This window comes from Lepisosteus platostomus, chromosome 11, assembly GCF_059453375.1.
Source record: "Lepisosteus platostomus isolate fLepPlt1 chromosome 11, fLepPlt1.hap1, whole genome shotgun sequence".
Classification (NCBI taxonomy): Eukaryota; Metazoa; Chordata; class Actinopteri; order Semionotiformes; family Lepisosteidae; genus Lepisosteus; species Lepisosteus platostomus.
In genome coordinates, this window is record NC_142621.1 from 18796638 (window position 1) to 18812172 (window position 15535).

General features: G+C 37.1%; 1 protein-coding gene across 4 annotated transcripts in view; it reads right to left on the reverse strand.

Moving 5' to 3' along the window:
* Window positions 1-7857, reverse strand: part of plpp3 (phospholipid phosphatase 3) — a 44545-nt gene extending 36688 nt beyond the window's left edge. Inside the window, exon 1 of one of the 4 annotated variants that reach the window (XM_088598741.1) lies at window positions 7218-7857. In XM_088598741.1, the coding sequence (XP_088454867.1) occupies window positions 7218-7359 (142 nt within the window). In that variant the 5' untranslated portion in view covers window positions 7360-7857. The remainder of the gene's footprint in view (window positions 1-7217) is intronic. The other 3 variants (XM_088598740.1, XM_088598743.1, XM_088598742.1) reach the window with 3 other exon arrangements.
* Between the last annotated feature and the right edge of the window lie 7678 nt (window positions 7858-15535).

The window sequence follows — 15535 nt, forward strand, 5'->3', positions numbered from 1 at the left end:
TGTTTTTCACTCATTGACTATGTCTCATGGGTTCGTTGAGCTCTAGGATGTAAACATCAAGCATTTGATATTGTATTTGCGTTACTCCGATTTTGAGTAAATTTGCAAGGATATATGCAAGGCTCAATAATTCAGAAAAGTATCAAACTGCTCTGAAACAGAAATCACTTGTTTTCCTGCCATAGTAAAATATTTACCTTTGATTTACATGGCATTTCCCATTCTGCTCTTAGTCACTGTGAAATCCACACTTGGCTTTGCCACCACTGTCAATTTAGGGATGCCTCTCTAAGGGAAATGTTTGTGGAAAGCTCTTCTCTCAGATGCAAACTAATCAGACAAGGACTGTGGACCTACCTGGGCGAGTCCCTTGTATGTAACATTGTAGATTGAATCAGCACAAAAGCAAAGACAAGGAGCACTGGGCATCCAGAACCTCTTTGTTAATAAAAAGCAGATATTGAGCATGGGTCAGTGATCAGAGGTCAGTGACGTTTAATCGCAACATCTAACAGAAAGCACTATGATTCCTAGGTGAAATGCATTTTTTTGTAAAAAAGGATTCAGTGTCTGTTTTTAAGCAATCATAAAGTGAAAGTTTACGAAAAGCATTCAGCAGATTTAGGATATTATAGTACACTGTTTGAATCCACAGTATTATTAAGAAAGGTTTAAGAATGTCAATATCAAATACAGTAATTGACAAAAAACACCTTAATATTAACATCACAATTACAACAGTATTTATAATAATAAATTCAGTTCTGGCATGTACATTTTTTCTGCATGGAAAAATTTAGAGTTCATTTTAAATTTAAATCCACATTTCCAATTTTATAGTTTAAATAATTATAGTCATAGCTGTGGTAAACTTTACATATACAGTATATATAGTATATTTGACCTTGCCTATGGAAACAAACAAACCCATGGTCTTTCCTGGGACTGCCAGGTTTTTCCTGAAAGCTGACAGTCTCTTTCCTCTTTTCCATTAGCAAGTGTTATAGGACTTCACAGGAGCGCTGCAAATAAGCAACTCTTGGATGCAATAGCATTCGGGCCCACTGCTCCACATTTCAAGCCTTTTAGCAGGCATACTAACCCTCTTATACCATAAAAGGGGACCTCAGTAATTAAGTATTCAAATCCCTAACAAACAGGCATGTAACTGTTTTTTATCAGGAAAACTATTTCATCTGGCAGCCTGCACTCTTGCTCCTGGTGCCCATTCCTTTGCCGACTCAATACAAAGGAGCACCGTGGGACACATACTTAACCAAACACCACACCACACACTATGCAAGCAAAATACACAACAAGTCAAAATACCAGGAAGAATACAGGAATTCTGTAAGACTACTGTATATGCCCCCTTATAATTAGTATGTTAAGTAACTTTATCCCTCAGAAACCTCATAGGTATATAATTTAGTCATTTTGTAGCCAGCCACAAAACCAAAAAGAATTTTAAACCAACACGCTGTTTATGTAATGCATGTGAACACAGCCATATTATTGAGTACAGTCATTACCAGCTAACCTTGAGAATAAAGGAACTCTACCCATTTAATCCTTAACATAAGAACATACACAATGTCTCAAGATCGGTACACTGGAGAAAACACAGTAAAGCTGTTGTAGTTTCCATGCAGTTTATTGGATAAATGCCTTATGGAAAACTTTTTTAAAATGTAGCTATCAATACTACACTGCCACTTGAATATACACACAACACACAAGTTTATAAGTAAGGCCGCATGAAGTTCTGTGTCCATGACTTTCTGAGAGAATTGAAGTTTAGGCATAGGCTGGTTACCATACCTGAAAGGAATGGCAATACTTATTTTACTATCTGCTATGAAACCAAATTTCCCACCACTGCAGTTTCTGTAGTGATTACTGTAAGCTTCTCGCTCATAAGCTCTATCTTCCAATAGGCAGTGAGAAAAGCTACCAATACCTTTAAAATATAGCTGATCAATTTACTTCTACATTCCCTCTCATACCTGTGAGTGAACCCCCAAAAAACTGTATTTCAAACCTTTACTTATTACAGCTTACATTAAAAATACTAGCTGAAAATTTCAAATAGCAGTTTCGCTACAAAGTTTCTTTCATTTTCTATTTTGTCACCATACCTATGTAGAAATACAATGTCTGAGTATACTTAAAAAACTCTCCTCATGCAAAAGATCAATTTCCAAATGTCAGTTGCCAGTAACATTTATTTTAAGTGTTCTGTATATCACTGCTAGCCTAAGTGACAAAGAATACTCTATTTCATGCCAAAAGACTAAAGTAGTTATTTTCTGTACAGAAGGCATCTTACAAATGCACAGCTCAGTATTTAGCCCCACTAAGAGACATGGTGGACAAATCAAGCAGTTACTGTAAGTGAGCAATAAACTTTTTCCAAAGCCTTTGAACTCCCACTTGAAAATATGTAGGGCACCAGGGGTCCAGGGAATTATTCACAAATTAAACACGAGTGGCACGGCAGTGGGTCAGACAGTGCAGTATTGCATTTCAGAGCACTTTGAGCCACACCTCAATCCAAACTAGACTTGTTTTAACCCAGTCCACCCTCCCCCCCCATACACACATTTCAAAATTATACCAGATGTCACATCAACAGTACTATTTGGCATTGGAGACAAGGAATGTTAGAAATTTTGGAAAACATTTAGAATTGAGGGCAGTCAGAGACATTCAGAAGTAAAAAGGAAAAGTAAAACAAAATGATCTGATTAAGACATTTCCATGTACTCTGCTTTTTCTTAATCTTTTCTGCTTCCTAAGAGTACTTGACTGTGACGGTATTGAGTATATAAATAGAAACACAATGCAATATAACGTACTACACTGATATATACCTGTACTGGGAAATTCCATTTAGAAACTTTCTTGCAGGAATTTTAGTTAGCACACAATTTGAAGAGAGTTAAGCTGGATGTGTTATGCTCTTATGTGACAGAAAGCTATTTCCATTTTTCTTCAGTTCACCTCATACCCCATTCACATGATTTTATTCCAATGAAAACCTGCGCTGTAAAGGCAGCTGCTTCAAAACCGATTTCAACTTTAATATCTGCTGGAGAACTGTTAACTAAAAATTATGTTGAGATTTCACCCAAAAGACATCTGAGTTCTGCAAATGATAAGCACAGGCTTCTGATATCTCAGATGTTTTAAAAGGATTAATGCTAAACTTAAAAATATATATATATATAATCAAGGTTGGGTGGACAGTCTCACTTTAAGTAGTTCAGGTGGGTAGGTGCATCAGCATGCATAGACTGCAAAGGAACAAGTAATAGGTTAAATCCAAGAGAAGACCTATTAGTTGTTCCTTTGCAGTCTCACTTTAAGCTGTGAGGCAGAGTCACTGTCCAGTTTTAAGAGACTAACCTTGAATGCTTTCCAGGTTCTTTGTTCTAGTGCCTTTCTTTATCCAGACAAATGTTTCATAGGTGAATGTCAATTATAGAATTGCTGTTTCCTGAAAAGTCTTTTGTAATTAGACCTATGAGATCATCTTTCCGTCACAAACATCCCGTATGGAGCAGAGGCCACAATCACAGACCTTACCTTCCCACTAGTTTAATGCAAGTTTTGTACTGTTTTTTGCATAAGCTTATCTCACTTCTTTGTAGAAGCTCATGTCCCATTATGCTTTTACAAATGAAGCCATTGTAACAGATTTCAAAAAGTGTTAGTCAGCAGAGATTTATGTTAAAATTAATGAAGAACATAACAGAGTACCAAACTAACATAAACAATAATTTAATAAGAGGCAACAGCAATAATGCTGTGTATCCTGAACATCTTGTCCGCAGAGATCAAAGATGCCAAATAATACTCATTATGTCACTACATAATTTCACTGTATTACACATTCCAACCTGATATATATAAAAAACACTTTTCCCAGCTGAAATATTTAACCTCACATAACCTCATTCTTGAAAAATATTATATTTATTTGCCTGTTGGCCTTGTGTTGGCTTTATCATTTACCAGATAATTTAACTAAAGTCTGAAATAGTCTGCTTTCCAGCAGATTTTATAAACACACTTTAAAGTTTAATTGTAAACTCTACCTAATTTAACAAATTTAAATTTTGTTAAATTTAGTAGACAATACAAAATTGCCTATGGTGTTATGAATTGCCTACTTTGAAGTGTTATGAAAACAGATGAGCACTTTGTCATTTAAGGTGAGATTTATCAGTTAAGGTTCCTTCAAAACATGGCCTTTTTTAAAACTGTAACGATATTTTATTGGGAAATTAAAGATATGCTAAAAGGTATATACTTCTTTAAATTTCACAGTGATTTCAGAAACACTCGCTCAGCTGCTAAAAACCAAAAAACTGGCAAAATAAACTACTATGTCAATCTGCAGTGCCCCCCTCACAAAAGAACTTAAGCAGAAAGCTGTAACTTTCTGCATTATGAAACATCAGCTCTCAGTAATGAGGACCAGATGCCCAGCTTATATAAAGAGATGAAACATTCAGGCAGTATCTTGGACAGGGTTTTGATCTCACTACATAAAACGAATTAAAATCAATTGCTCTTCAACTGTATCAGTTGGTCATAATATAGGATTATTACCCAAATAACCCAGAGTGCTTTTTTTCCAGTGAATATTACAAAACAAGACAGCTTCTCCATGTTCAGCATGGTTGCATAATTTTTTTTAACTTTGATGTATGATTTAAACCACATTCTTTTCAATTATTAGGAAAAAATAAGAATCTAATATCAACCTAGAATTCCTTGAAATATTCCAATTTGCTTTGCACAAGCACCTTAGACACACATATAAACACTATTAAAATAGCACCTTAGACAAGGTCTATAAAATGAACAGATGGGCTTTCAAATTACATTTTCCAGCAAAAGAAAAATATGTTTCTAATGTGGGATATCTCATGCTTTTACAACCACCTGATAGCTTTTTTAAACACTACACCATACAGTTATCTGAATGCCAATCAAATTAAGGGATTTAGATCATGTTAACCTGAAAACACATTGGGTAAGCTTTCAACATGTCCACAGCTACACCTGCTCACTTATAAAGTTCCATGACCTTAAAAACAAATTCCTGAAATGGAAATGATTTTTAAAGTGAGTGAGAAAATATATGCGAGGCATTTTGTAGAGCTTGAAGCTGAATTCAATAGAATTTGACTCACCTGTTACAATTCCACACCTACTTTTTAATTCAATACAAAGCAAAAACAAAATTTGCTTCTGTCACTTTTTACTTGTGCTTTTCTATAGGTTTAAGTGAAAGAGTAACTGGATTGCTCATATGTGATGAGTTATCTGCAGAGAATGAAGCTGTCATCACCTCTTGGCCTTGAATTATTCAGTGTTACTGTCATTAGCACCATCTTAATCATAGAGTGCCTGGTGCTTGGGTATGAAGACTGGAGATATGGAAAATGTCAACCATGAGTTAATCTACCTAAAGGTAGATTTAATCAAATTAGTGTTTAGGAATAATAATATTTTCGAGTCCACACTACAGTACTACACATGTTTAGGTACTCTTAGGCTTTTATTGTATAAATTCAAATTAGGTTGTTCTTCCACAATTTGTACAGTGTAAATTGGATAGTAGTCATGGATTACTTTTTCAAAGCCAATCATTAATCACAAGCACAATTACCAACAACGTTGTTGTTCACATGCTCAGTGTATGTAATGTATTACTATGCAACAAATAAGGACAACTACAACTAGCATGTAGCGCTATCATACTGCACATTAACCTGAATGAAAAGGCAACTGTGCCTTATTTAAATGCTAAAAAAGCTTCCTATAAATTAAAGGTAATTTCCTATAAAGAAAAGGTAAATTAAACATTATGTGAGTTGTGCTGACTCAACTTAAAAGAGACATCTATTTTAGAACTTGAAGACTAAATATGTAACCTGAAGGTAGTGCTACGGTATGGGGGATACGGTTTTCAATAACGGTCACCAAGCAAACTGTTGATTACACGCTATTACTCTGAACATATGAACAAAATATTACCAAAAAAAGAAATCGAGCTTTTTTTTTAGCGAAACCTTACAACGCACAATCAACGTTAATTATGAAATCATGCCTATTTTGTGTTAAAGCTAGCTATGTAAGAAACTCCACTAAATTCACAAATTAGGCATTCTCAAACATCTGAGTTTAACTAGTGTTTTTGATAATACAAACATTCCGAATACAATGAGCCCAACTACCCGAAATCACGTCAATTAAAATTATATTTTTTAGTTCTTTAAACTAAATAAAAATAATCTCTTCAAACACCTGAAACATGATATCATGAGTTAAGAGTGGAAAGTAATTTTCTTCATAAGATAGCTTGCGGCTGGGGATATAATGAAAATCGAGCTATCGACTAAAAAAAGTCATGTTTAATGTAACTCGCCGTCAGAATGCCGGACGGAGATGGCACCTCTTAGGCTACAGGATAGATAAAATTAAACGGCGGTATACTTCTGTTAGTTCTGATAAACTAGAGAAATTTACCCCAGACCATGCTAATTTGAAGTGCTCAAAACTGCCGCCGTTTATCTGCGTAAACATTTGGATTCCATCAAATAAAATAGTGATCCCAAGAATCTCCAGAAATAGTGATCCCAAGAATCTCCAGAAATACAATTGTTAAGATGTGTTGTGCATACAGTTCACCTCTGATGTAGTAATGCATCAGTAATGTTTTGAGTTTATAACCTATATTAACGCTAGCCAAACTACCTTACTTTAGTTTGACAAATTAACCTAGACAACACACATTTGTGCAACCTCGTTAAAAAAATAATATAGCAGTCCTTTCAGCAGTGCAACTACAACTAAATTCCTAACAAATTACTTAAAAAAAGTCTCACACAAGAGTTGAGCTTTAACACGTCCAATCATAACAAATGATGAATTTTAAATTCACTTTTGGAAAAACTAGTATTAAATATATAAATGTCAACTCACTATTTTACGATCACTTGTGTTTGAGAGTCGTATTATAACATAGGATTTACTTTAAACAAACAAAAAAATCATAACACGACAAACTTAATTTACAGTACTGTATTATTGTTCTGAATGGTTTTTTCCTGTACTGTATACGCGAAATCCAAAATAAAATTGTGGCATATTAACAGTATTTTTTTTTTCAAAATACATGACAACACTAATGTTATACTCACCCAAAATCAAACAGAAGATGTCCATGCAGATTAGCAATTTCCTCTTGCTGTTGTCTTTGCCATTATTGTTATTATTTAACGTAGCTGTTCCTCCGTTCCTGGTCTCTGGTGCCATTGCTTTTTCGTACATGTAGTTTTGCATTTGAGAAAACTTTCTCTTTATTTAAAATCCAAGACAAAAATACGGCAATCGCAAACACTAGTATGTGTACAGCGAGTCAGCCCTAAATCTACTTTTCAACAACGAAAACTCGTCGTGAGAAGTTCTAAAAAACTCTTTAATTTACAGTTACTGTACTTCTACCAGCAAAGTTTACCTTAGTTATGGACCGATGTGTTTTCCGTTTGTTTAAGCTCCTTATTTTATTCAACACCAATGTCCCTTTTTAAGAAAAAATGAAGAAACCTAAGAAGCTTGAGCTGTTGCAGGCTTCTTCGATGCGTCCCCGTCGCTGTAAGAAACAAGAAAAAAGTGGACTACTTCTAGATTATAATGAATGGGGGATTCTGTGCAACTCTCGTCCGTACAAATGGTTTGAACCGAGCGGAGCACTCTGAACTGCATGCTGATCGCCTTCTGTTTTATGAATCCTTCTTCCTCCTACTTCCCCCCCGCACTTAGTAACCCAAAACTAACTCGGCCCCCTTCAGTAATTGCCTCCACATTTACAAGGAGTCCAACTTGGAGAAGAAATTCCAAGTTTTCATGGGATTATATACTGTAACAGCACTCCCAGCGGCCAAAATGCGGATGCGGTTCAGTCATCAATACCATGTTATTTTTTAATGATGAAAACTATTTCTATAGATAGCAGAAAATAAATTCTACTTTTTAAAACGTTCGTATTTAAACTTAAAAAAGCATGCATACTACTTATTAATTATGACTTTTTCAAATCTATTATCAGAATATAGGGAATTTAAACTGTGACATATTGTATATAAAAAATAAAATGTTTTGAAAACACCCACTGATAGCTGATGTGTGGTGAGCGTTCTGGCGCACTATGGCTGCTAAGTGTAAGCAATTATTATTAATAATAATTATTATTATTATTATTATACTAAAATACTTTGAAAGTGAGTATCTGCGGCTGTTTTTTTTTTTTGCCTTATTAGCCATACATACAGTATAACATTGGGACTTACGTTTTTCTGCTTTTTTCCTGAACACAACTATTCTAATTGTTTTAGAACTATTTTCTTTGATTAATAATAAATATATTTGTTTAGGTCTCAAACACAAAAGAAAAAGAATTTCTGTCTTTTCTAGCCTGCAAGGAGAAAAGCTGTTAACATGTAAGTTATATCATATGGTGAATATTGAGTTCAGTGTCATTCTCAGGGTAAAAGAATTTAGCACCTCAGTTATGCATACTGAGCTACATTTATATTAAGGTGCATAGTCATAGTAAAGTCTAACACCACGGTTGTTTTGGGAACCCTGGTTCATTAAATTTTAAGAGAGCATTCAAACAAAATGCAAGGTTACTGTTGTCATCATCATTATTATAGCAACAACACTTTCTAGCCCAATAGATTCCAAGGCACTTGACATATAGGAGGAGACACATCTACCACTGGAGTTAAGTACACATTTGGGTGACAAATGCAGCCACTGTGCACTACCTAGCAAATTAGGTCAGAAAGTGAGAAGCTACTTCACTGAGGGAGAATCTATGAATGCTAGATTGTATAAATGCTGAGTTTACTTAGGACTCAGCATTAACACTGACATAATCAAATCACTGATGACCAATTAGTCAGGATGTTAGGTTAATATCTCATCTGAAGGATTGTAGCTGGTACAGCACAGTGCTGTCAGTAGCAACACTAGGGTATTGGTCACCACAGCAGGGCATTGGGATTTGGAAATTCTGGTCCAGAGGGAAGAGTGTCAACAACTTGTGTACAAACAACACCACTTACAACAGCAATGTCTTTTTCCTTAGGGCTGTATCACCACATTACAGACCAGTTTCATTCTTGCTTAACTTCTGAGACCTAACAAGATCAGCCTACAAGACAGCAATGCTCCTCTAGACCCATAATCATGGCATGGTGATGCCTATATCAATGGGACTGCAGTGAAGAGGGTCAGCAGTTTTAAGTTCCTGGGAGTTAACATTACAGAGGACTTAACCTGGACCCACCACACCAACATCGTGGTCAAAACAGCACGGCAGCGCCTATTCTTTCTCCAAAGGCTAAAGACGTTTGGTATGGCACGCCATCACATATCCAGCCCAACTTCTACAGGTGCACTTTTGAGAGCATCCTGACTGGTTGCATCACTGCCTGGAATGGGAACTGCTCTGCCCAGGATCGCAAAGTACTGCAGAGGGTGGTGAAGTCAGCGCAGCTCATTACCGGCTGTGAGCTACCAAACATCCAGGACATCTACTCAGCTAGATGTCTGAAGAAGTCCAGGTCCATTCTCAAGGACCCCAGTCATCCCAGTCACAAACTGTTTTCCCTACTACTGTCCGGTAAACAGTACTGAAGCATTCAGTCAAGGTCCAACAGATTACGGGACAGCTTCTACCTCCAGGCAATAAGGCTGGTAAATAGCCAACCTGCTGTCACGTAGCAGTTCTTTCCGGGCCCTATGCAGACGACACGATCTGGTGAAGATCTTGGTGAAGACACAGTAGGAATAAAATCATGCAGGAGAAGGGATGTAGACAAGGGGGCATGTCCAAGGAGTGCAGGTGTCCAGGGGAAGTGGGTCCGGGGCAAACAATCCATATAGGAAATCCAAACGGGTAATCAGAAACAAAGGTAGAAGTCCATGGCCAGGCGATCCATCCGGGGGGAACAGGAACCGGGTCTGAACCGGCGAGGGGAATCAGGAACAGAGAGTTAAAAGCATAACGGAGCCAGACGCGGCAGGACCCCGGGCTCTCATGAAACAGAATTCAATGAGGAACCAGGAGTAAAGTCTGCGTCTGGCTTTTAAGGGGGAACGGAAATAGGCAACAAGTGCAGGTAATGGGAGAAAACACTGAAGGGCTGGAGCGCCCTTAAGAGGAGAGGTTTGCGATCGTGACACCTGCAGCTCCTTTAGCAAATCACCTGTAATGGCTACATGGACATACAGTTTTCATTGTATTCATCATACTGCACTACTTGGACATACACATACTGTACATACGTTGCATACACCATGGACACATAGCAGCTCTATTCATATTGAGTATTGTCTGAGTTTATTTTATTCAATTTCTATTGTACTATTATGTATTATTATCATGTAACCTTTTTTAACCTTCGTAAATTTTGTGATTTTTACCCCCCCCCCGCCCCCCCGGTGAGCACGTAGAAAATACATTTCATTGCCAGCAACCACTGCTGCATGTTGTATTGTTGTGCATTTGATAAATAAACTTTGATTTGATTTGATTTTGTGTCAGAATAAAAACCCAAGGAACTATTGCCCATGGCGAAAATTTTTCAAAAAGAAATTTCGTTACAGAATACAAGGCCCTAAGTCCCAGAGGGAGTTGGACCGCAACAGTCACATTTATTCGACAGAAGTGGATATATATGGAGGAATAACCAACTTCACACGTAGGCAGAAGTCTTCAATAGATGTCCCATGACAGAAGGCCCAGGATAAAGATAATGTCACACCCTCTGCAGCCAGAGGGCACTCCTTCTCTGTCCTGTCCCTAGTTTCCGGTCTGCTGTCCTTCCGGTCCCTCTATTTCCCTTGGGCTATATATTTCCGGGTCTTGCACTCTGCCCTCGCTCAACATTGACGTTCGGATGTCCTGAGACCCGCCTAGCACCAGGGTGCCCCATGTCCGCTCCCTGAGGGCATAGGTTTCTATACGGCATTCCTGAACTCTTTGCACTAATGAGCCCGGGCCTTTTTCCCGTCTCGCCGGTACGCATATGGGTCTTTTTCCGCTCTCCTACTCCCCACGGTTAGTCCCTTTGGACGTCCGTGACAGATAAAGTCCATAAAGTCTTAGCAAGGTAAGCCCACAGGCCACCAGAATAGCGAAAGAAACAATTCTCAAAAACCACGTGGATAACATTGATAAACCACTTAAAAAGTAGTGTTTGAATGTCGCTACACCTGGTGTCCACAACATAAAGGACACAAAGAACTGGTTTGGTGTCCAGAAGGGTGCATTCTGAAACATTTAACCATTAATGCTACGACTGAATTGGTAACCCAATCAGAGCACAGCAGATGGAGAGTCAGAAGTCATTGCCTGGTAAATATGAAGGGTTGACAGGATTGTTGAGACCAATAGCACCAGCGATGTTCTACAATGGTAACAAGGAAGCATGTATCCTTCAAATTGATGGACAGGGCAGCTGGTGTGTCTTAGAGCTTTTATTCACTAAATGGGGAGCAGCTGAAGTTTTGCCACTGGGGTAGTTACTGGTGTGTGATCAGATGGCAGACATCTAACTAACATATTCTATCTTGTGAACTTGTCTCCTTCTTGTTTGTTTCAAAAAAGCAACACATGCTTGGAAACCAGAATGCTATAGGCATAATCTGGACTTTGGCAGCAGAGGTAAAAGTCAAGACCACCCTCAGCCAGGAGTTTGTGGCTCCAATGATCATGAGGATGGAAAGCCCATGGACTGGAGGATAAGTGGAGGACACGGATAATGCTACTGTTTAGAGGACATTTCTGAGTAAGAGGTGTAGCAAGAAATTGTGGCTTTGAAGGGCCTGTTCCCAAAACAGGTAGATAGAATCAAACTGCAATGCTTCACAGGTTGTATCAGAGTTGTCAGCACAGTGGCACAGTTGGTGTCATTGCAAGACAGCATATTGGTGCTTGCTCCCATGGGTTGGTGCTTGATACATGCATTAAAGCTAGTTTCCATGTGCTAGTATTTTTACTGATGGTCTACACAAATGCACTGGCATTTGGCAATTTGTGTCAAAAGTTAGCCACATACTGAAGGTCTGCACCAAGCATTAATGTTAGAGATTCATGCCCCAAAGGAGATGGGGCATTGGCAGCTGGAAAGCAGGCTATGGGAGAGACTGGAATATGTAGCACATATAACTATGGATCTAAAAAGTTCCCTTAGTACTCACATGGTACTAAAGGTGAAGAAATAAAAGAGAGGGACATTAAAACAAAGCAAAGCAGTCTCAGCACTAAAGAATCTTACAGGAATACCAGAGACCTTTGCAGTATGTACAAGAAAAATCAGAGACACTGCTACAATCAGTCTGATCACAGCAGGAGAACCACAGTAAGGGCAGAAGGAGATGCTAATTCCATGCTAAGGTATGGAAAGAAAGGAGCAACTCAGCAGCCCAGGAGAGGGGTGAGCCAGCTTTTTGCATACGATTTCTGCTGTGTCTAATAGAATTCACAAATCTGAGCAAAACATGGAAGTAAAGCAGTGATTAAGCAAAAACAGCTCAACCATGCAGAAAAATAAGGTCTTAGGATCCAATTGGATAACTTTGTATGTGACTTGGCATTTTCCCATGAGGTAATAGTTACATTCTGTCTGATTGAAAACCTTATTTTTCAGAACTATGGAACCAGCTCCCCAGCCTTGTTGTCAAAGCTGGTACCTAAGCTTCTTTCAATAAACAACTGGAAGGGAACCTTGTGTCACTTATCTTTTAAAAACGAAACAAGGTCAATGGGCCCCTGTCATTTGCAAACCTTATGTAAACGTCTGTAGAATAAAGGATATGTGCTGCCTGTCACATACTGTAGGAATAATTTTAGACAGAGGAACTTCTTTTTCTAAGAAATGTTATGTTCTTTACTCTCTTATTCACTGGAACACTGTTACTGACATAAATAGCTTAATACAATCAAAAAGTACTTACTTAAGAAAGTAAATACTGCTTCAGCACATGTTTTTCTATGCATTTTAATAGTTTATCAGAATAACACAGTGCTGTACTGTGTTTAAGTTTGGCACTTTAGTTTATTTAGCAATGTGGGCTCCAATTTACAAGTAGGACAAAGGTGCCATCTAATGTCAACAATAAGTTTTACATCCGACACATGCAAGTTATCTTTGATATATTACTTCTTGCATTGCATCAATGGAAACATCAAAATTCAACTAAAAATAAGTTTAAGTTAACAGGTATGGAAATTAAGTTTAAAAAAAAGATCATGAAAAGAAAAAACAAACTTCTTAGAAATTAATCACACTCATTTAAGAGGAATTTATTGTGGATTATCTTTCTTTTCCAATAAGCTGTTTCACACAAGGAAAAGAATGTAAGATGGTAAGCACTCAGGTGAATTATTCAGCAAAACATCTTTTCTAATGATATATTTAAACAGATTTATCCATTTTTGTTTGTTGTAAAGTAACCATTGCAAGGAAAGTAAAATAAATGCTACATATGCTTTGTGATTAAATGGGGACAATAACATTTGCAATAAGCAAACCTAAAAATCAATACCTGGATAGTGGCTAATAAGAACAGTCCATTTAGCTCATTTGCCTTGTTTGGTAGTAGCTATTTCATCTGCAGATCTCCTACTAAAAATAAATTTGTACAAATACTTAACATTATCAATGTCAGGGTAATGGTGTATTTTTAGAAAGTTTTAAAAATACAAGCATAAAATAACCTTGGTTGGACAATAAACTATGAATTTTCCTACTTGTTTGTACCTTCCAACTAATCAATTAACATATTAATTTAATTTCTGTGCAATGTGGTGAATACTTTACTAGATATTAAAGGTGAATCAATTTAGAAAGACCAGGTCATCATAGCATTTTACAAGATGTCTGTCTATGGATAACTTTAACTGTACTTGCACCAAATTGTACTGAATTTACTATAATATATGTACTTGAACACATTGACAACAGCATCAACATTACTAACAAAAATGAATAATGATAATGAGAGAAGTACAGTTACCAGAAATTTACAAACAATGCTGCACAGCAGTATACTTCTGACAAGACTCAAACGAAGTCTTCAATCTAGCTGGTGGACAGGACCTTCTCTTGCTTCTTCAAGTGGCAAGGTGGCTGTAAAATTTCAGTTAAGGTCACATCTCTCTGCCTCTCAGAGTAAACAGTACCTCAGATATTACACAGAGCTGACCTGCTCACAGTCTAAGTTAATTTCATTAGTTTCATTTGGAAAGTTTTAATTAAAATGCACAATTTAATAATTTTTATATTGTGCCTTTCCTGTTAGGACATCTCAAAACAATTTAAAATAGAGGTAACAAATCAGAAGAGCACATTAGTACAAATCTTGTCCTTTAACTAATTTAATCAAATTAAGAATAAACTGATTGTTCTATAAAAAATGGTGTGAAAATAGCTCTGCATCTTTGTGTCCTCTGTGATAGACTGATGTTCCATCCAGGGTATATCTGTGACCCTAAACTGGATAAGTGGATGTTGAAAGTGATTATGATTTTTTGCTAAACAACATTGAGAATCAATTCAATCTTCAACAGACAAACAAGAACCTATTGTTGACTTCTGTTGTGTTATCTTAATATTTTGGAAGCAGTTGGGCTGTTGGACATTTTACCTTCTACTGGTGGATACTGCACATTGGTGGTGGTGGAGGGGTCCCCATTACCTGTAAAGCAGTTTGAGTGGAGTGTCCAGAAAAGCGCTATATAAGTGTAAGCAATTATTATTATTATTATTATTATTATTATTATTATTATTATTATTATTATTATTATTATTATTGGAACTATATAAGAACGACAGAAATCGTACATCTCCACCTAGTGTTCACATTTATGTAGTGTAGCATTCCTCTCCCACCTGTATTGGATTTGCCCATTTCACTCTCAACCTTGACCCTAACTGCATCTGTATACTCATGTATTATATTATATAAATCTTCTATTTCGCCATGTATTGCTACCGGAGACTGCGGGACTCCACTCTCTCTCCCCTAGTGACTAGCACACATACTGTAATCTAAAGGGCAATAAACACCTTTTGTTTAAACTAAGTACTCTGTCTCCAGCCTCCAGAGCCGCAGGGTCGTTCGCTGCAGTATATCATAAATTTAAAATTTTCTGGCATATACAGTATTCATTTGCTATGGTACATAATAAGAGTTACCTTTCAGTACACTAGAATACCTAGTACGTCGTCAGTTCCTAACAGCAACAACTTTAATGCTGTTATCAAAGACAACAATCAAACATTATAGTATCTCCAAAAAGACAAGAATGTGACACACTGCATAGAAATGTCCTTGAAGTGCAGCCACCGTGATTCTAGCGGGATTAGGGTTTTAGCGTGTAAAGTATTAAGAATATTACTTTCCCAATAACAGGTAAATACACAGGCATTTCAGACACACATTT